The 22,291-nt window shown below is 36.3% G+C and overlaps 1 protein-coding gene across 2 annotated transcripts in view; it reads left to right on the top strand.

Annotated features, from left to right (window-relative positions):
* RAB3GAP1 (RAB3 GTPase activating protein catalytic subunit 1) overlaps positions 1 to 22,291 on the top strand; it is a 112,047-nt gene that overhangs the window by 50,120 nt on the left and 39,636 nt on the right. For both annotated transcript variants that reach the window (XM_059875412.1, NM_001083483.1), the window contains 4 exon segments: positions 12,063 to 12,182; positions 13,626 to 13,791; positions 19,078 to 19,177; positions 21,358 to 21,439. In XM_059875412.1, coding sequence (XP_059731395.1) covers positions 12,063 to 12,182; positions 13,626 to 13,791; positions 19,078 to 19,177; positions 21,358 to 21,439 — 468 coding nt within the window.

The raw sequence follows: 22,291 nt of genomic DNA, 5'->3' as shown, positions 1-22,291 counted from the left end.
GACTCTTGAGAGCCCCTTGGACTGCATGGAGATCCAACCAGTCCATTCTGAAGGAGATCAGCCCTGGGATTTCTTTGGAAGGAATGATGCTAAAGCTGAAACTCCAGTACTTTGGCCACCTCATGCAAAGAGTTGACTCATTGGAAAAGACTCTGATGCTGGGAGGGATTGGGGGCAGGAGGAGAAGGGGACGACAGAGGATGAGATGGCTGGATGGCATCACTGACTCGATGGACGTGAGTCTGAGTGAACTCCGGGAATTGGTGATGGACAGGGAGGCCTGGCGTGCTGCGATTCATGGGGTCGCAAAGAGTCAGACACGACTGAGCAACTGAACTGAACTGAACTGAACATGTTCTTAGTCACTGTAAGTTTTGACCTTTCAGGAGTTTCATAGAGATGGAATCAAATAGTAACCATATGAGACTGTCTTCTTTCACTCAGCATAATACTTTTGAGATCATTTGAAATAATTTTGTATCAATGGTTTGTTCCTTTCTATTAGTAGTATTCTACTGTAGGGATATACCATAGTTTGTTTACTCATTCCCCTGTTGAGGGATAATAGATTTATTTCTTGGATTGGACATTTATGAGTAGAGCTGCTGTAAATATTTTTGTGTAGATCTTTTATATGAAAATATATTTTTAGATTACTTGGGTAAGTACCTAGGGTGTGATTAAGTCACATGGAAGCCAGTCACATGCTAAGTGTATATTTAACTTCATATGAAACAGCCAAACTGATTTCCAAAGTGATGTACCATTTTGCATTTCCACTAACAACATATGAGAGTTTCAGTTGCTCTGTATCCACAATAGCACTTGGTGTCAGTTTTTTTAGTTTTAGCTGTTCTAACAGATGTGTTGTTAGAATGAGAATATCTCATCCTAATTTTAATTTCGAATATCTTTCATGTGTTTTTTGCCATGAATATACTCTGTGGTGAAATGTCTGCAAGTCTTTTGCCCACTTTTTAATTGAATTGTTTTCTTATTGTTGTGTTTTGAGAGTTTTTAAATATATTCTAAATACAAATATTTTCTCTAGACAGTAGTTTATCTTTTCATTCTCTTACTAGTGTCTTTTCCAGAATAAAGTTTTTAAAATTTGATGCAGTTTGGTTTATCAGTTTTTTACATTATGAATCATGCTTTTGGTGCCATTTCTGAGAACACTTGCATGAGGTCAGAAAGCTTTCTCCTAATTAAAAAATATATGTATATAAACTTTAAAAAATTTGTGGTTTATTTTAGGTTTATAGAAAAGTTATAGAGATAGTTACAGACTCTTCCAAGATATCCTTCTCTCAATTTTCTCTGTTGTTAGTTTATATTATCAATATATGTGTGTCAAAACTGAAAAGCCAACATTGGTACATTAGTTAAAACATTAGTACATTGTTGTTGTTCAGTCTCTTAAGTCATGTCTGACTCTTTGCAACTCCATGGACTACAGCATGCCAGGTACTTAGTCAATTTTATTTAACTAGTTTTTCCACTAACATCCATTTTCTATTCAAAGATCTAGTCTGGGATACTGCATTGCATTTAGTTATCATATCACCTTAGATTGTTCAGTCTACATTCCTGTGAAAATTTCTCAGTCTTTTCCTCATTTTTGATCACTTGGAGCTTTGAGGGGTACTAGTCAGGAATTTTGTAGAATCTCGTTCAGTTTGAGAGATTTAAAAATTAAAAAACAATTTTTTTTTTCTAAACTTTTTATTTTGTATTGCTTCTAAGTCACTTCAGTCATGTTCGACTCTGTGTGACCCCATAGACGGCAGCCTACCAGGCTCCGCCTTCCCTGGGATTCTCCAGGCAAGAACACTGGAGTGGGTCACCATTTCCTTCTTCAGTGCATGAAAGTGAAACGTGAAAGTGAAGTCACTCAGTCGTGTCTGACTCTTAGTGACCCCATGGATTGCAGCCTACCAGGCTCCTCCGTCCATGGGATTTTCCAGGCAAGAGTACTGGAGTGGGGTGCCATTGCCTTCTCCATATTGAGGTATAGCCAATTAACAATATTGTGGTAGTTTGAAGAAAGCAACAAAAGAGCTCAATTTTAACATGTATCCATTAAAATATTTTTTTGAAGTAAAAAAAATTTTATGGTTACATTTGGGTTATGACTTTGGAAAGAAGATCATAATGGTGAAGTACCTCTTTATTATATATCAGAAGGTCATATTATCATCATGATTTAGTCACTAGTGACCTTAACTTTGATTACATGGCCAATTATTTGTTTTATTCTAAAAGTTTTACCTTTTATATTTAGAGCTTTTATCCATTTCAAGTTGATTTTTGTATAATATTCTTTTCTTGCTTGTGGATGTTTAGTTGTCCCAGCAGCATTTGTTGAAGAGTTTCCTTTCTTCATAGACTTACTTATACAACTTTATCAAAGATTACTGGCCACGTTTGTGTGGGTTTGTTTCTGCATGCTCTTGGTTTTATAAGTGTTTACATTAAATAGTCCCTTTCCTTTTCCTTTTTAAAAATCTTTTTCAAATTTGTTTTGGCTATTCTAGCTCCTTTGCTTTTCTGTTTACATTTTAGGATTGGTATATATCTACAAGAAGTCTCATTGGGAGTTTTATTGGAATTGCCTAGAGTCTGTAGATTATTTTGGTGGAGAATTGATATGTTTATATGCTGGGTCTTCCACTCTATGGTCACAATTGGTCTCCAGTTATTTAGGTCTTCTTTAATTTCAGCATATCAGATCAGATCAGATCAGTCACTCAGTCGTGTCCGACTCTTTGCAATCCCATGAATTGCAGCACGCCAGGCCTCCCTGTCTGTCACCAACTCCCGGAGTTCACTCAGACTCACGTCCATCAAGTCAGTGATGCCATCCAGCCATCTCATCCTCTGTCATCCCCTTCTCCTCTTGCCCCCAATCCCTCCCAGCATCAGTCTTTTCCAATGAGTCAACTCTTCGCATGAGGTGGCCAAAGTACTGGAGTTTCAGCTTTAGCATCATTCCTTCCAAAGAAATCCCAGGGCTGATCTCCTTCAAAATGGACTGGTTGGATCTCCTTGCAGTCCAAGGGAATCTCAAGAGTCGTCTCCAACACCACAGTTCAAAAGCATCAATTCTTCGGCGCTCAGCCTTCTTCACAGTCCAACTCTCACATCCATACATGACCACAGGAAAAACCTTGACTAGACGGACCTTTGTTGGCAAAGTAATGTCTCTGCTTTTGAATATGCTATCTAGGTTGGTCATAACTTTCCTTCCAAGGAGTAAGAGTCTTTTAATTTCATGGCTGCAGTCACCATCTGCAGTGATTTTGGAGCCCAGAAAAATAAAGTCTGACACTGTTTCCAGTGTTTCCCATCTATTTCCCATGAAGTGATGGGACTGGATGCCATGATCTTTGTTTTCTGAATGTTGAGCTTTAAGCCAACTTTTTCACTCTCCACTTTCACTTTCATCAAGAGGCTTTTTAGTTCCTCTTCACTTTCTGCCATAAGGGTGGTGTCATCTGCATATCTGAGGTTATTGATATTTCTCCCAGCAATCTTGATTCCAGTTTGTGTTTCTTCCAGTCCAGCGTTTCTCATGATGTACTCTGCATATAAGTTAAATAAGCAGAGTGACAGTATACAGCCTTGACGTACTCCTTTTCCTATTGGAACCAGTCTGTTGTTCCATGTCCAGTTCTAACTGTTGCTTCCTGACCTGCATACAAATTTCTCAAGAGGCAGATCAGGTGGTTTGGTATTCCCATCTCTTTTAGAATTTTCCACAGTTTATTGTGATCCACACAATCAAAGGCTTTGGCATAGTCAATAAAGCAGAAATAGATGTTTTTCTGGAACTCTCTTGCTTTTTTTGATGATCCAGCGGATGTTGGCAATTTGATCTCTGGTTCCTCTGCCTTTTCTAAAACCAGCTTGAACATCAGGAAGTTCATGGTTCACATATTGCTGAAGCCTGGCTTGGAGAATTTTGAGCATTACTTTACTAGCATGTGAGATGATGCAATTGTGTGGTAGTTTGAGCATTCTTTGGCATTGGCTTTCTTATCCTGTGTATTTTTTATTAGGTGTATATCTAATTATTGCTTGTTTAAATGAGCTATTGTAATGGTATTGTTTAAATTTTTTTCATATCCAGCGCTTTGTTCCTGGTATATAGGAATGTGACTAATTTTTGTGCCTTGAGGTCATATCCTGTGACCATACTAAATTCAGTTATTAACTGTAGAAAGAGTTTTGTGGTGTCTTTTGAACTTTCTTTGTAGTCATATGAATAAGCATAGTTTTACTACTTTTCCAATATCTGGTTCTGTTTTTACCCTCGCCTTTTTAAACTGGCTAAGGCTCCAGTAAAATACTGAATATGAATGGTGAGAGTGGACAGCTTTGTCTTGATCCTAATCTTGTTTAGTCTTTTACCATGAAATTTGATGTCAGGTATAGTTTCTTCATTGATATGCTTTACGAGGTTGGGAAAGTTCTGTTCTTAGTTTGCTAGGAGTTTTTATATGAATGGATGTTGAATTTTGTGAAATGTGTTTTCTACTTAAATTGATATGATCTTTTGTTTCTTTTGTTTTTTAATATGGTGATTACATGGATTGATCTTTAGATAGCTAATTAGCTTTGCACCGGCAGGATGAACTCTACTTCTTCTTTGTGGTTTAACTTGCATTGATTTGCATAATTTTTACTTCTATAGCTGGATGATATGCTAATATTTTGTTAAGGATTTTAGTAGTAGTAGTAGCCAAACTCAGTCATGTCCAACTCTTTGCGACCCCTGTGGACTGTAGCCTGCTAGGCTCCTCTGTGCATGGAATTCTCCAGGCAAGAATATGGGAGTGGGTTGCCATTTCTTACTGCAGAGGATCTCCCCAATCCGGGGAGTGAATCTGGGTATTGCAGGCAGATTCTTTACCATCTGAACCACCAGGTAAGCCCCTGTTGAGGATTTTGGTGTCTGTGTTAATGAGAAATATTAACATTACAAAACTTACATTTTGGTTTTGATATCAGACAAACGCTGGCCTCATAACATCAGTTGGGAAGTATTTTGTTCTCTTCTGTTTTTTGAAAGAGATTGTGTAAAATTGATGTTGCTTTCTTTAAATGTTTGGTAGAATTTGTTCAGGAAACCACCTGGCCCTGGAGGAGTTTTACTGAGGTGGCAGTCCCTTCTATGGTCCAGTCTTTAAGCAGAAGTCTTCCGTCCACTTCCTTGCCTCATGTACACCCATATCCCTGAGGGGCCATTCAAAATGTTACAACCTCTGTACTGATTTGGATTGATGGAAAGCCCATACACAGACAATACTTGATTAAATATAAAGGATACAGAAGGAAATTGATGTGTTCCTAGGTTACCTGGTAGAGAGATTGGTAACAACATCAGAAAAAGTATGTAGCTTTTTATTCTCAGTGCCTCATGAGCAGGGGATGCTAATATCTGAATGACATCACACTTGCGGAAGCATAGTTTCCAAACCTAGACTTATATTTATGAGACTAGGGCATTCTTGGACATAGCCTAACCTGTATACATACCAAAGACCACTTCTGCTGGGCTGGTTTATACCTTATCATCTCAGAGTGGTATAATTCACATTGTCATTGCTAAGCTAAATATGTGGTAGTTTCAGACATAAACAGACTTTTCTTCTATCATTCTCAGGCTCTGTAGTCTATCAAAGCATAGTCATTTTGCTCTGTAAGTCATACTAATAGGCTTTTAGCATCTAAATGGTTTATCCTGTAAGATCCTGATCCCTAGTCACTAGCTGTTGTGGTGTCTACCCAGAGTTGATAATCCCCTGGTTTTCTTCAGTCACCTTTACATGCTTATTTCTGCCTTTAAGTTCCCTCTGTTTTTGTGACTCAGGAATCTTTTTTTTAATCTGAAGTTCAGCTATGTATTTCAAAAACATTATCATATCTTACCAGGTATTTTGGGGTGGAAGGGGACCTACGTCATATCAATTTGCTGTATCACTTCCATATTTTTTCATTTGATTTTTCTTAAAGATTAGAAGGGCAACAACAAACTTTTGAGAATTTAAAAATTAGGCATATTAAAACTATGTGTTTTCTTTTATTCAACAAACATTCTTCTAAAACATTTACTGTGAGTCAGATACTGGGCTATCAAGGGTAAACTGTGGTCCTTGTCTCAGATGGCTTTCGGATTAGAAGGAGGTTTAGAGATAAGGGAACAGATGGCGGCACTGCTAAGTGCTTTCATGGGGGGCAGCACAGAGCTTGAGGCACACTCATAGGAGATACTGCCTTTCCAGATAGATCAAGTCAGGAAATGTTTCCAAGGAGAGGTGATACCTTACCTGAATCCTGCAAGGCAAGTGAGAATAAGCCAGGTGAGTTTAAATAAAAAGATATTCAAGGCAGAAGAGTGTAAGTAGAGGTGATGATGCCTAACTGAACTTGAAGCCTGCAAATAGTTTGGGAAGCCTTGGGGTAAGCTGAGGGTTGAGAATGGCAAAAGATGAGATAGTGTCTATGAATTTGTAATCTAATGTGAACTAGGCATCTTAACAAGATTTCATATTGTTCTCATATTTTTTAAATAGAATTTTGAAATTATAATTGTTAAAAATTCTTACTTTCAAGGATACAAATTAATCATGAAGCTTCTTAGCAACTGAAGAATAACATACACATAAGTTTTCAGCTATAAATATTTCCTTTTTTAAGTTGAACAAAAAACATCTATTTCTGCTTTATTGACTATGCCAAAGCCTTTGATTGTGTGGATCACAATAGACTGTGGAAAATTCTGAAAGAGATGGGAATACCAGACCACCTGACCTGCCTCTTGAGAAATCTGTATGCAGGTCAGGAAGCAACAGTTAGAACTGGACATGGAACAACAAACTGGTTCCAAATAGGAAAAGGAGTACGTCAAGGCTGTATATTGTCACCCTGCTTATTTAACTTATATGCAGAGTACATCATGAGAAACGTGGGGCTGGAAGAAACAGAAACTGGAATCAAGATTGCCGGGAGAAATATCAATAACCTCAGATATGCAGATGACACCACCCTTATGGCAGAAAGTGAAGAGGAACTAAAAAGCCTCTTGATGAAAGTGAAAGAGGAGAGTGAAAAAGTTGGCTTAAAGCTCAACATTCAGAAAACTAAGATCATGGCATCCAGTCCCATCACTTCATGGGAAATAGATGGAGAAACAGTGGAAACAGGGTCAGCCTTTATTTTTTGGGGCTCCAAAATCACGGCAGATGGTGACTGCAGCCATGAAATTAAAAGACGCTTACTCCTTGGAAGAAAGGTTATGACCAACCTAGATAGCATATTCAAAAGAAGAGACATTACTTTGTCAACAAAGGTCCGTCTAGTCAAGGCTATGGTTTTTCCTGTGGTCATGTATGGATGTGAGAGTTGGACTGTGAAGAAGGCTGAGCGCCGAAGAATTGATGCTTTTGAACTATGGTGTTGGAGAAGACTCTTGAGATTCCCTTGGAGTGCAAGGAGATCCAACCAGTCCATTTTGAAGGAGATCAGCCCTGGGATTTCTTTGGAAGGAATGATGCTAAAGCTGAAACTCCAGTACTTTGGCCACCTCATGCAAAGAGTTGACTCATTGGAAAAGACCCTGATGCTGGGAAAAGACCCTGGGGGCAGGAGAAGGGGACAACACAGGATGAGATGGTTGGATGGCATCACTGACTCAATGGACATGGGTTTGGTAGACTCTAGCAGTTTGTTTGTGATGGACAGGGAAGCCTGGTGTGCTGCAGTTCATGGGATTGCAAAGAGTTGGACACGACTGAGCGACTGAACTGAAAGTTAATAAAGTAGACCCCCCAAATTTGAAGTATAATGCAAAATATTTGTACTATACATAGACAATGAGTAAAGATTGTCAGAATGAGAAAAACCTAATATATGATTAATCAAACTTACAAAAAATAGAACATTTATGTCAAATGCTGAGTTTTGATGGTTCAAGTTTATCAATCTATTTCTATTTTGTTATCTCCTATTTTCAGTTTTTGTATCAAACATCTGCCAGGTTAGCATTAACCCTATTTAACTTTTTAAAAAGTATTTTGTAAAACTAGTCTTAAAAGTTATGTGGGCATGATGTTAATGAACCTGGATGTGTGTCCGCACAGCAAAGCCAATTTACTGATACCAAGTTGTGGTAAAGGACAGTACAGTGTTATTGCAGGTCACCAGACAATGAGAATGGGAAACTCATGATCAAAAGACCCAGCTTTGCAATAGCTTTCAGGGAAGGGTTTTCAAGGACATTGTGAGGGAGGGGGCCGCGTGGTCCATGATCAGCTTGTGCTCAGCTCTTGGGTTGATTGGCATCAAGGTAAAGTTTGGCACATCATCAATTCTCTGGCTCCAATCAGTTTGGGCACTTCGTGCTTGCAGTCAGCAGTTTTCATCTGGTGGGGTCTGGTTTCTGTAAAAACAACTTAGGAATATGTGTCAGACATTTATATTTTTTAAGGAACTGGGAGTTTGATGACTCTACTATGTGGTTGATTTATAATCTGAATTGTTACCTTTCCCAGCCCAACCTCTTTTAGTTTCTACATGTTCACATATCCTGATAATTAATGCTTGAGCCAACCTTTAGAGACCCAGGGGAGATCTGGGAGATGAAAATAAAAGCCTCTTACTTCAAAAGACAGGGACACAGGCACTTGGTTACAGTTTCATGATCAAGTTTTATAGTTTAGGCAAGGTGGTGGTTTAGTCGTGTCCGACTCTTGTGACCCCATGGACTATAGCCTGCCACGCTCCTCTGTTCATGGGATTCTCCAGGCAGGAATACTGGAGTGGGTTGCTATTTTCCTTCTCCAGGGGATCTTTCCCACCCAGGAATTGAACCTGTGTCTCCTGCATTGCAGGCAGATTCTTTACCAACTGAGCTATGAGGGAATCTTAATAATGTGACTTATTGGCTGCTTCTCTCTGCCTCCTTTTATACATATCCTTTAAATACCTTCTAATGGCTGATCCTGAAACCCTCATTAGAAATTTAGTCCCTTGATTAATTGCTATTTATTAAAAAAAAATAGTCATAGAAATGATACAAACATTAATTTTAGCAGACATTTATGTTCAAATGTAAACTTATGAACTCTTTTGTGAGCAGAGGGTGTGGTAGGTAGGTTCATAAGTCCTGTTAATATTAGTCCACATACCTAGTTTCAGAATTTTCTTTTGTGATGAGAACTTTTAAGATTTTTAAGATTTATTCTCTTAGCAACTTTCAGATGCACTGTACAGTATTATTAACTATAGTCACCATGCTGTACATTACATCCCCATAATTTTACTTCCTTTATAACTGGAGATTTGTATCTTTTGGTCTCTCCACCATTTCCGCCACCTCACACACCACCTCTGGCAGCCAGCTATCTGTTGTCTGTGTCTAGGAGCTTGGTGCATTTTTGTTTGTTTGTTTTTATTCCATATGTAAGTGAGATCCTATTTCGTCTTTCTCCGTCTGACTTGTTTCACTTAGCATAATGTCCTCACGTCCGTGCATGTTGTTGCACATGGTAAGGTTTCAGTTTTTTCTATGGCAGGATAATAATCTGTTGTGTGTATGCATGCGTGCTTAGTCGCTTCAGTTGTGTCTGACTCTGTGTGACCCTGTGGACTGTAGCCCACCAGGCTCCTCTGTCTGCATATACATACACCACATTTTCTTCATTCATTCACCCATTAATGGATACTTAAGTTGTTTCCATATCTTGGCTTTTGTAATTGGTGCTACAGTGTTCATGGGGGCACATAACTTTTTGAATTAGTGTTTTCATTTTCTTTAGATAAATACCCAGAAATAGAATTGCTGGGTCATAAGGTAGTTCCATTTAAAATTTTTTTGAAGACACTTCCATACTGTTTTTCCTCCTGGCTGCACCAGTCTATATCCCCACCAACAGTGACTGAGGGTTCCCTTTTTCCCCTGCATTCTTGCCAATAGTTTTTCTTTTCTTTTTGATGATCATTACTCTAAAAGATACAAGGTTATATGTCATTGTTGTTTTGATTTGAATTTCCCTAATGATTAGTGATGTTTAGCATCTTTCCATGTAGCTGTTGACCACCTGTATGCATTGATCTTTTAAAGATAATAGTGACAGGGAAAATACATTTGTAATCAAAGAAAAGAGCATATTTAACAGAGGTAATGGGGTGGTATTTGAGATAAATCTTCAAAAAAAAAAAAGAATCTACTGATGTTCCATGATGACTGTTGAGTAGGGAAAACATTCCAGGTAGTGGAAACAAATACATTGAGGATTGGCTTTTATTGCAGATAAATAGGAAGCAGTTCACTTTGGCTTATTTATTGTGAACAGGAGTATACACTGGCACAATTTTATGTGTATGGAGGGGGAGGAGTTAGTTTGGCAACAGCTATCAATTGGCAACAGCTATCAATGTTAAAGATGTTTAAGATGTTCTTTTAGCCAGCAACTTCTAAGAATTTGTCCCACAGTTATACCCTGTAGAAATTGTTGCAGTGTTGTTGCAGTAGCATAAAACTGGAAACAAAGTACTGACCAGTAGGGGAGATGAGCCTTTGAAAAGAAGGTACAGGAAGTATGTTAATCTAATCTTTTTTGAGGAAAGGATGGGTCAATGGACAGATGGAACAGTTTTGGAAGAATGACCAAGAACGATTGACAACTGTTTCTTTCAAGTTTCTGGGGATACCGAGGCAAATAAGTGCTTTTGTTTTCTTTCTTCCAAGGATATTAAGAAAAGAAAGAAAAAAACTGTATGTAAATAGATTTAGAGCCTAAAATTCACAGCTCTGGGTTCTTTGCGGTATTTGATGCTACTTCTACATAACTAATTTTGATTTCAGGGGTAGGAGGGTGGAGGAGACGTGAGAAGATGAAATAAACTTTTGTCATCTAAACAGCAAACAGATTATGATTGGATTTTAAAAAAATTAAATCTTTTTTGCTACTGTTTCGGGGAATTTCTTGAGACTGTTCATAGAAGTATTCATAACTGTGTAGAGTTAAAATAGGCAAATGAGTAATGCCTTTTATAAATTTATATTAAAAATATTGTTAAATAAAAACACAACAGGGAGTGAATAGGACAGGAATTTTCAGGAGGCAAGATTACCAGTTTGACCTTAATGTTTTTGTAAATTTTGGCTGCCGATTTGTGGTTTTTAATGGACTTGTCAACTAAATGAGAAGTTTGCATTATTGTAAGATACCAAGAGTAAGCCTGATAATTTTGTGATTCCTATCTAATATGTGTTATTGAGTGAAAGAATATAATAATTCTTTAATTATAATACTAGATTAAGGAAATGGCAGCCCACTCCAGTGTTCTTGCCTGGAGAATCCCAGGGACGGGGGAGCCTGGCGGGCTGCCGTCTATGGGGTCGCACAGAGTTGGACACGACTGAAGCGACTTAGCAGCAGCAGTAGAGTAAATCTGGAGAATTAAATGGCAACCCATTCCAGTATTCTTACCTGGGAAATCCCATGGACAGAGGAGCTGGCGGGCTACAGTCCATGGGGTCACAAAAAAAAAAAAAAAAAAAAAAGATAGGACTTACCGACTAAACAAGACTAAATCATGTTCTTACTTTGACAGCACAAGTATGACTGATAGTTATTTTCCTGACATTTAGGGAATCTATTAAACTTTAACTCTCCACATTAGTGGACTTAATGTTATCACCTAATTAATACAAGAAGTCAGTGCTGGCTTTCATGTTTTATTTTTGAAACCTAACTAAGACAAAACTGATTATTTAATTTTTTTTCTTTGTAATTCGTAATTTCAGCAAATCGCTGCGAATTTGTAAAGAATGGAGAGAAAATAGATGAATGATGTGAATTTTGTGCCAAATGAAGGAAATTCAGGTTGTTATAGGTTCAGTTGCCATTTAAGAAGGAAAGAAAGACAGACCTGGGTTCAAACCTAACTTTCTTTTCAGGGAAATATTTTTCACGTTTCCCAAATAATAGATTTTTGTGTTCTGACTTTTTTGCCTGTTTAATGGCAGTGATTCTTTTTTCTTTTTTTTAAAGGTATGGACTCCGAGAGTTTGTGGTGATAGCACCTGCTGCAAACAATGATGCTGTCCTCAGTGAATCTAAGTGCAATCTTCTTCTGAGCTCTGTGTCTATTGCTTTGGGAAACACTGGCTGGTAGGTGGACATGTCAAAACACCTAGACATGAGTTTTAAGAACTATTTTAAATTAAAATTTATGAAGGAAACTGCTTGCTAAATGTTAGGTTTTTGATTAATATAGGATTAGTATTTTTATGTTATTATATTGGAATATTATATATAAGGACCAACACAACAAAATCTTTAGGGAAAGCATATCTAAAGGGAAACTTACTGAAATATTACATGAATATTTAAAATTAATAAATTGTACTGTTTTTGTATTTTGCTTCCAAATGTTTAATCTATTTAAATTTTGATGCAAAATCAGAACATGGAAGCAACCTAGATATCCATCAAGAGATGAATGTGTAAAGAAGTTGTACCTACACACAGTGGAATATTACTCACGTGAAAAGGAATGAATTTGAGTCAGTTCTAGTGAGGTGGATGAACCTAGAGCCTGTTCTACAGAGTGAAGTAAGTCAGAAAGAGAAGAACAAATAAATAGCGTACATTAACATATATATGGTACTGGTGAACCATATTTGTAGGGCAGCAATGGAGATGCAGACATAGAGAACAGACTTACAGACAGAATGAGAGAGAAGGTGGGCCCACTGAGAGAGTAGCACTGAAGCATATACCATATGTAAAATAGATAGCCAGTGGGAATTTGTTGTGTGACTCAGGGAGCTCAACCCAGGGCACTGTAACAACCTAGAGGGGTGGGATGAGGTGGGAGATGGGAGGGAAGGGACATATGTATACCTATGGCTGATTCATGTTGATGTGTAGCAGAAACCAACCCAACACTGTAAAGCAATTATCCTCCAATTAAAAATAATTTTAAAAATACAAAGAAAAATCTAATTTTAAAAACTTGATAACAGCATCACCTTGTTCAGCCTCCACTAGGACTATGCATTCAGGTAACTTGAATTTTTTGTTTCTCTGCACATGTTTTCAAATGACTGAAAGTGCTACAGGTATTGATTTTTGAAGTTAAGATAGATTTTAGTGAGTAGGCTAATTTGCAGATATGGAAATCTTTGAATAAGGAGGAACAACTATATCTTCAAATGATTAAGTAAAATATAATTCACCACTAATGTAGGTTTAATTTGTATTGTTTAATACCTGTGAATCAAGTTTAATTAATGTCCTTGAAAATCCTAGTAGGTGAGATCACTTTTATTCAAGAAAATTTTTATTCTGCCTTTTTTTTTTTTAATGATTTTTCAGCCATTTAAAAATAATGTTCTGACTGTACAGTGCCACTTGATGATAATTTCATTTTATTAGTGTAAGGAGAAAAGAAACTAATAATGCCTTTGTTATAAATATGTCTGTGGAATGTTCCTTGTTTATTTCTTTAGATATTTGAGATTAAAATAATGTTATACTGTAAAGCGAGATTTAGAAGCTATTCAATGTTTAATGAACTTAGAGTCTATTCTTGTTAATTATATCCTACAGCCAGGTGCCACTCTTTGTGCAGATTCATCACAAATGGCGAAGAATGTATGTGGGTGAATGTCAGGGTCCTGGTGTCCGAACTGATTTTGAAATGGTTCATCTTCGAAAAGTGCCAAATCAGTATACTCATTTATCAGGTCTGCTGGATATCTTCAAATCAAAGATTGTGAGTTGGCATTGATACTTTGTCTTATCTGGGATCCAGATAAAAGTAGTAATTTAGTAATTTTATTGATTTCATAGAAATATTTCTAATATTGATAATATAATTAGAAGAAAGATGTAATCGATTATAAAAATTACTCTGTGTATCTAAAGAAACAAATATCCAATTAGTTTTTAGTGTACAAACTAAAAACTAGTTTGTATACTAGCTTTGGTTGTTCTGTTAACATTTAGATACTGTGTTAACTCTTTATATTCCTTTTTCTCTAACAGTAATATTGCCAACCCTCCCCCGTGTGAGTGGGCCTCTATGTAGCTACTTGTTGGGGACTCTGACTAAGAGCAACTGAGATGTGAACTCTTGGGTTCTGAATTGCTATTTTTTCCCCCAAGGGTCTATTTGATGTTTAAAATTAATCTGGCTTATAATGCTATGACTGAGGGCAGCAGGGCTAACTTGGATGTGCTCAATACATCTTTATTTTTCTCTAAAAACACTATAACAGAGATATGGAGGACTTGCCTGTGCTACTCTTTTACAAAGTAGCTGTCCTAGACTCTTTAAAAATAGCAGTTTCATGATAGGCAATACAAATTCTGGGAGCTATTTAGCTTAAAAGAGAGTGAAGTGATGTAACAACTAAAGGCAGTGTGTGATCCTTGATCACAGCAAAATAGCCATAAAGGACACAATTGGAACAGTGGGACAGTTTTAATATGGACTATATATTACAAAATAATATCAGTGTTAAAATTCTTGAGTGTGATAATTGTGTTATGGTTGCATAGGATAATATCCTTGTTCATAGGAATCACATGCTGAATGAAGTATTTAGAGGCGAGTTGCCATGATGCTTGCAATTTACTTTCAAAAGTTTCAGTCAGAAAGATCATGTGGGTATTCATTATGCTAGCTTTGCAACCTTTCTGAAGGTTTACAAATTTTGAAAATTAAAAAAAATAAGAAAATGCTGAAATTTCTTTTTTTAACATATATTGTTTGTAGAAAGATATTTAGGATTAGAACTTCATAAATGTATGTTTTCAGTGTTGAGGCTGTAAATAGCATGGTGCTAGGATTATCACTACAAAGATGAATCTACTTGATATTTTAAAAAAGTACATGTACCAGGTTAAGAAATTAAAGAGGTAAAAACTTCTTTATATCCTTAGTCCCTTTCCTCAAAATAACTATTGTTAGCTGTTTCTGTGATTATCTCCATTAAACAAATGATAGAAGTATGTCTTTTAGAAAGTTCCCTGTCTATATGCAACTTTCCCCCCAAAACCTCTCTGGACCTTGAAATGCTGTCTTAAATACTACTCAATTCTTCATGTGTTGCCTTGAGAAATTTTTGAAAAAGACAAATATGTGTTATTTCTACTCTGTTAGTTTTCCTTTGTTCTCACCAAATCTTCAATTATGTTTAATTATTTTAGATAAAATTCTAGTCAGATGCAAATATTAATGTTTTATTCCTCTTTTTAAAAACATTAGTGAAAGTTATTTTCATGGATCTTTTACTCCTCTACGTAACTCAGCTTCTTACTAAAACTAGGGACTACATTGATTTGTGAAGCCTGATTTAGAATATGACTGTTAAAAAAAAAAAAAAAAAGCATTCCTAATCAGTTTATTACATCGTCTTTCAGAACTTTTACAAACCTCACTGGTATAAATATGAAAGTTTATTTGGTAAGAGTTGAACTTAAAATAATTGAGACCTGTTTTGAGTACTTTATTGGTATTACATAAAACTACTTAATATGCAACTCTCTTATACTGTCTTTATAAGGCTATCTTTATAAATATTACCCTTTAAATCTACTGGAAGTGTTCCAAGGCACTTTAGCCCCACAGTGGCAATTTATTTCATTTTCACATGAATCTAATATTTTGAAAAGGCTTCCTTGGCAGAGTGGCAGCAGAGGGTGGTTGTCCTTGGAATCACATAAAGTTTAAATTTAAATCCTCTTTTGCCACAATCCTTTAAATGTTTGAAAGCGCTCTCATACCGTAGTGTTTCCTTTTTCAATTTAGACATTCTTCATTCTATCAGATGTTCTTTATGTTTCATGGTTTTATATTCTGATTTGGATATTTATCTTTCTTAGAATTGTATTTATTTCTTCATGTTCTGGGGAAGTTTTGTTTGCAGGCTCATTTTTAATGTCATCTTTTTGTAGTTTTAAACTTTCCTATCTTCTCTAGTGGTTTTATAATTTGTGATTGCTTCTTATCTGTAGACTATTTCAGATGCCTGTCTTAAAATGGTGTTTGATGCCTCTTGATCGGTGTTGATATTGTGGTATTGCACATGGAGTCTTGGAATCATTGAATTGCTTGCTTGGATCATGAGTGAGTGAGTGAGTGAAGTCACTCAGTCATGTCCGACTCTTTGTGACCCCATGGATTGTAGCCCACCAGGTTCCTCCGTCCATGGGATTCTCCAGGCAGGAATACTGGAGTGGGTTGCCATTTCTTTCTGCAGGGGATCTTCCCGACCCAGGGATTGAACCCAGGTCTTCTGCATTGCAGGCAGACGCTTTAACCTCTGAGCCACCTGGGAAGCCTGGATGCCTGGATCATAGGAGTGGGTTTTTCCCCAGGTCACACAACTTTTTCTAGCCTTATACCTTCCAGCACAGCCACTGCTCCAATCTAGAGTACTCTGTCCATATGTCTGCCTTAAGCAGAGAGTCTTGTAGTGCCCTCAGTCTGGGCTGAGTACTTTGGATCCATTTAATGCAGTCCATAATCCTGGCTGTCATCTGGAACTTAGCAAGCATGTGTCTTGGGTCCCACTTAATACTTTTAGTTTTCTGTACCTTTTCTATACCTTTTCTAGGGTCTGTGAAGATAAGTCATGTTTGATCCTAGCTGTTTCTTTTTGGTCATCTCTTTCTGTATTTGCCAACATTGCTAACGTGACTGGAGCAGAGGTTATGTGTCAAAGTGACCTCATTATGGTTTCTAGATCATTACTGGTCTAGAATTACTGGTGAATGCTCATTTGGTACCTAAACCTAAGTAAAAAGTAATTATTTCTGACCAGCTAGAATCTTACTTCTGTAGGACACAGCAGCCCAAAACTGAATTAACTCTCTCTTTTTTGGCAGCTATCTTGAGATTGAGTTTGTATTCAGTTAAAGTTACTAATGACATTTATAGCAACTGATGCTGAGCTAAAGGGTCTATGTTATTTCTTCTGACCAGCAGTATCAGAAACACCTGGAAACTGGGTAGATATGCAGGATATTGTTGAATCTGCATTTTCATAAGCTCACTAGGTCATGCCTATGCATACTTAATTCCTATTCCACATTAATATAGCTTAACCATTATTAAGGGAAGCTGAGATCATGAGATGTTTGGATATTATTAATTTTTATTATTATTAATGAGTATAAAGATAGATCTTAATTTTCTGATTCATTAATATAAACTATTTTGCGTGAGTGACCATTTGTCACAGTCTAACATTTTCGTTAAATATTCAAGACTGGCTTTGAGTTTATTTTCATTTCAAAGGGAAAAAAGACATCTTAAACCTAGTTTTATATTTTGTAGCAGTTTTACTTTATTTAAAAAATGATTCACATTTTTTTACATGCAACATGGCTGAAGAGACTAGTAAGACATTATATTTGTGTAATTAAAATTGTGTAAGATATTTTGAAATAGTATTTTACTTAATAGAATGTAATATCTCTTCCTGGTAGTAGGTCAAACAGCTTTTTTTTTTTGGAAGTTTATTTCTTTCTTAAAAAATTTATTTTTAATTGGAGGATAATTACTTTACTATATAGTGATGGTTTCTGCCATACATCAACATGAATCAGCCACAGGCATACACATGTCCCCTCCCTCTTAAACCTTCCTCCCACCTCCCTCCTTATCCTACCTCTCTAGACTGTCACAGAGCACTGGCTTTGGGTTTCCTGCATCATACAGCAAATTCCCACTGGCTAGCTATTGTACATTTGGTCATGTGTATGTTTCAGTACTACTCTCTCAAGTCTTTCCACCGTCTCCCTCTCCCACTGTGACCAAAATTCTGTTCTTTATGGCTGTCTCCTTTGCTGCCCTGTAAATATGATCATCAGTACCATCTTTCTAGATTTCATATGTATGCGTTAATATACAAAATCTGTCTTTCTGACTTACTCTGTATAATAGGATCTAGATTAATCCACCTCATTAGAACTGACTCATGTGCTCCTTTTTTATAGCTAAGTAATATTCCATTGTGTGTATGTACCACAGCTTCTGTATCCATTCATCTGTTGATGGACATCTAGGTTGCCTCCATATCCTAGCTATTGTACATAGTACTGCAGTGAACATTGGGGTACATGTATCTTTTTCAGTTATGGTTTCCTGAGGGTATATGCCCAGTAGTGGGATTGCTGGTTCGTATAGTAGTTTTATTCCTAGTTTTTTAAGGAATCTCCATACTGTTTTCTATAGTGGCTGTTATCAATTTGCATTCCTACCATTGGTGCATGAGGGTTCCCTTTTCTCCACACCCTCTCCAGCATTTATTGTTTGTAGACTTTCTGATGATGGCCATTCTGACTGGTGTAAGATGATACCTCATTGTGGTTTTGATTTGCGTTTCTCTAATAATGTGTGATGTTGAGCATCTTTTCATGTGTTTGTTGGCCCTCTGTATGTCTTCTTTGGAGACATGTCTGTTTAGATAGTCTGTCCAATTTTTGATTGGATTGTTTGTTTTTCTGGTATTGAGCTGCATGAGCTGCTTGTATATTTTGGAGATTAATCCTCTGTCAGTTGTTTCCTTTGCTGTTATTTCCTCCCATTCTGAGGGTTGTCTTTTCACCTTGCTTGTACTTTCCTTCATTGTACAAAAGCTTTTAAGTTTAATTTGGTCCCTTTTGTTTATTTTTGTTTTTATTTCCGTTACTCTAGGAGATGGGTCATGGAGGATCTTGCTGTGATTTATGTCAGAGTTAAGCAGCTTTATTTTAATGTAATTTGTTCTCTGGCATTATAGGCTGTGAGAATTTCCCCTATGAAAATGATTTCCTAAATTCCGCACCTTTGGCTCTAATAACTTCAGTGACTTAGTTTTCCTTTTTAATGGCTAGAATGTCATACATACATTTTTTATGGCTGGTTGATGTGTGCCATATCTAACACTATAACCTGAAAATCCCCATGTCATAAAGGTAGTAATTCATCTACTTCAGTAGTTTGAAATTTGCATCTGGTATTACAAGGGTACTAACATTTCATGATATTGTCTTTGCATTTACTTCTTAGGGATGTCCATTAACTCCATTGCCTCCAGTTAATATTGCTATACGGTTTACCTATGTTCTTCAGGATTGGCAGCAGTATTTTTGGCCTCAGCAACCTCCGGGTGAGATAATTTAGAACTATATTCAGAAACTAAAAGTATTTAACAGTGTGTTTCAAGTGTTTGAAATATTTGTAACTCATTTTTAATGTATAGTGTTGCTAATTTCATTGCCCTTATCACTTTTTTCTCTTGAAAATTGTAGGTTTTTCTAGAGACAACTCTAGAATTATTCTAGACAATTACTCTAATTGTCAGTTACTCTCTACTTGACAATCTGTCTTTGAAAAAAATATTATTTATAAAGCATTCCCTTGCTATGGAACATTGTATGCTGAAAATAAGTACGTAATGAATAATTAAAATGTCTGCTTTCAGAATATAAGAAGAGAAACCTCTCTTCTATGCTGAGAACAGACGTGCACAGAACCTTATAGAGAGTAGAGTGTGAAGTAGAGGGTTAAATAAGGAAAGCAGAAAAAAAAAAAAAAGAAATGTATATATACACATATGCTGGGAAGAGCTGTAGAATATTTTACTTTAACTTGTGTTTTTATAAAAATTAATTAAAATCATTTTACCTACTTAGCCATTGATGTACTGATTAATTTCAGTTCAGTTCAGTCGCTCAGTCGTGTCTGACTCTTTGCAACCCCATGAATCGCAGCACGCCAGGCCTCCCTGTCCATCACTAGCTCCCGGAGTTCACCCAGACTCACGTCCATCGAGTCAGTAATGCCATCCAGCCATCTCATCCTCTGTCGTCCCCTCCTCCTCCTGCCCCCAATCCCTCCCAGCATCAGAGTCTTTTCCAGTGAGTCAACTCTTCGCATGAGGTGGCCAAAGTACTGGAGTTTCAGCTTCAGCATCATTCCTTCCAAAGAAATCCCAGGGCTGATCTCCTTCAGAATGGACTGAAAGAGTCCAAGGGACTCTTCAAGAGTCCAAGTGCTAAAGTTCACATTTAAATCCTGGTCAAACTCCAAGTCGCATCATCCTTTGATTCTACAATGTTGCTTTTCACCTTTTAATTTAATTAAAATTTATACAGTTATAGTCCAGCAATAATTTTTAGCTTGCTAAGTTTTAAAAAAAAAATTATTTTTGACTGTGCTGGGTCTTGGTTGCTGCTCAGATTTTTCTCTAGTTGTGACGAGGCGGGGCTACTTTCTACTTGCGATGCCTTCTCTTGTGGCGCACAGGCTTAATTGCTCTGTGGCACTTGGGATCTTCCCAGATCAGGGATCAAACCAGTGCCTCCTGCACATTAGTAGGTGGATTCTTTACCACTGAGCCACCATGGAAGCCCTAGCTCACTGATTTTAAACATGTCCTTATTATAAATTTTGAAGTTCTTTAATTCACATTTTGTAATAAAACTAGTTATTTTGATCTCTGTTGTAAGCATTCTTTAGTTGGAAAAATGGAATGAACTGATTTGAGAAAATTTACTGACTCAAGTAATTGAACCATATTTAATGCTAATTTTAATAATTTAGTTAGGGTGTGGGTATTTGTCAAACATGATTTTAGTGAATCTGTAAATGTTCATAACTCAACAGTAGACTTTAGTAATTCACAGTGTTGTGTGAATAATTAAAAACAACCATTTGTGTTACTTTGAAGACAAATCTTTTTGACGTCTTTTAGAAGTGTTTATTCTTCAAGAGGGATGAAACTAAGCGATGATTTACCTTCTAAATTTTCCTCTAATCTCAGATACCATTCATAAGGGAATGGAAATTATTTTCTGTGCTTCAGATATTTCCATATGCTGTCAGCTTAAATAAAGTTTTATTAATGATGACTAATTTGGGCTATTCTGAAATTATTAACAGCAAAACTGATGAATGTAGGTTGATGATTAAATTTTTTAATACTTATTTAATTGTTCTTTTAAATAATATGAATCACATACTTAGAAAATTTTTAAAATTTACAAGAATAATATTCTCTTGAATAGTATTTAAGGACTGTTTCAGAAGGGCAAAATTTAGAATGCAGGCTTGAATACAGCACTTTACAAACAGGAATTAAATGTATCCTTTTACTATAACTTTCCGTTTTTTTTACTCTAACATTCTTGGAGGAAGTCTAATATCTGACAACTTGCTCTCTAACTTGCTGTGTCTTAATGTAGACAGTTTTAAATCTATAATCTTTCAAAAGGTTGACATAATTAAATTTAAATTCTTATTTCTCCACTTTTGGCTAACTTGTGGAAATTTTTTTTTCTTCTTTAGATATAGATGCCCTTGTAGGAGGAGAAGTGGGAGGCCTGGAATTCGGCAAGTTACCATTTGGTGCCTGTGAAGATCCCATTAGGTGTGACTTGCGTTATATCATTTGAATTATGGGACTTTTAAAATTCTATTTGATGTTGATTTTACTGTGTTTTATAATACTGCAGCCTCCTGGAATGAATGTAGTACTGGAAATAGAGACCTGCTTGTAATAATCTGTCCATCTTTTTTTTTCCTCTGTAACTTAAGAAGTAAAAGAAGGTTTAAAGTAATATATAAAGCATATATAATACACTTAATGTATTAAGTGTATATTAATAGAATACATTAATGTAATGTAATGTATAATATAATGTAATATACAATAATAATACATTAATGTAATTAAGTGTATATTAATACACTTAATGTATAAGGAATCACTTCCTTATAGAAGTGATTCTTGACCTACTTTGGGGAAACGTTTTAAATACTGAAAAGCACAGACATTGTCATATAACACAAATTTTCGTGTGTCCATCACCCAGAGTTAACAATTTTTTGCATTTTTCCTGGCCACTTTTTCAAAATTAAGACGTAAATAAGAGACACAAAGGTGACCTTATAGGTTACCCAATTGCTTTTCTAGAAGAACTACTACTTAAAAAAAAAAAGAATAAAAACAACTGTTTCACGAGAAAATGTAGGGGTTGGAAAACTTCATCACTGCTAGCAAAATATTTGGAAAATATGAACAGTGCTGATATAAAAACTATCTCATTTGTTAAACTATTTGGTTATTTTAAAATATATATATTCACATTTTGTCGTTCAGTTGCTAAATTGTGTCCTACTCAGCGACCTCATTGACTGCAGCACGCCAGGCTTCCCTGTCTTTCACCATGTCCCGGAGTTTGCTCAAATTCATCATGTCCATTAAGTCAGTGATGCTATC

This window comes from Bos taurus, chromosome 2 (genome assembly GCF_002263795.3).
Source record: "Bos taurus isolate L1 Dominette 01449 registration number 42190680 breed Hereford chromosome 2, ARS-UCD2.0, whole genome shotgun sequence".
NCBI lineage: Eukaryota > Metazoa > Chordata > Mammalia > Artiodactyla > Bovidae > Bos > Bos taurus.
This window is presented reverse-complemented; position numbering and strand designations above follow the sequence as displayed.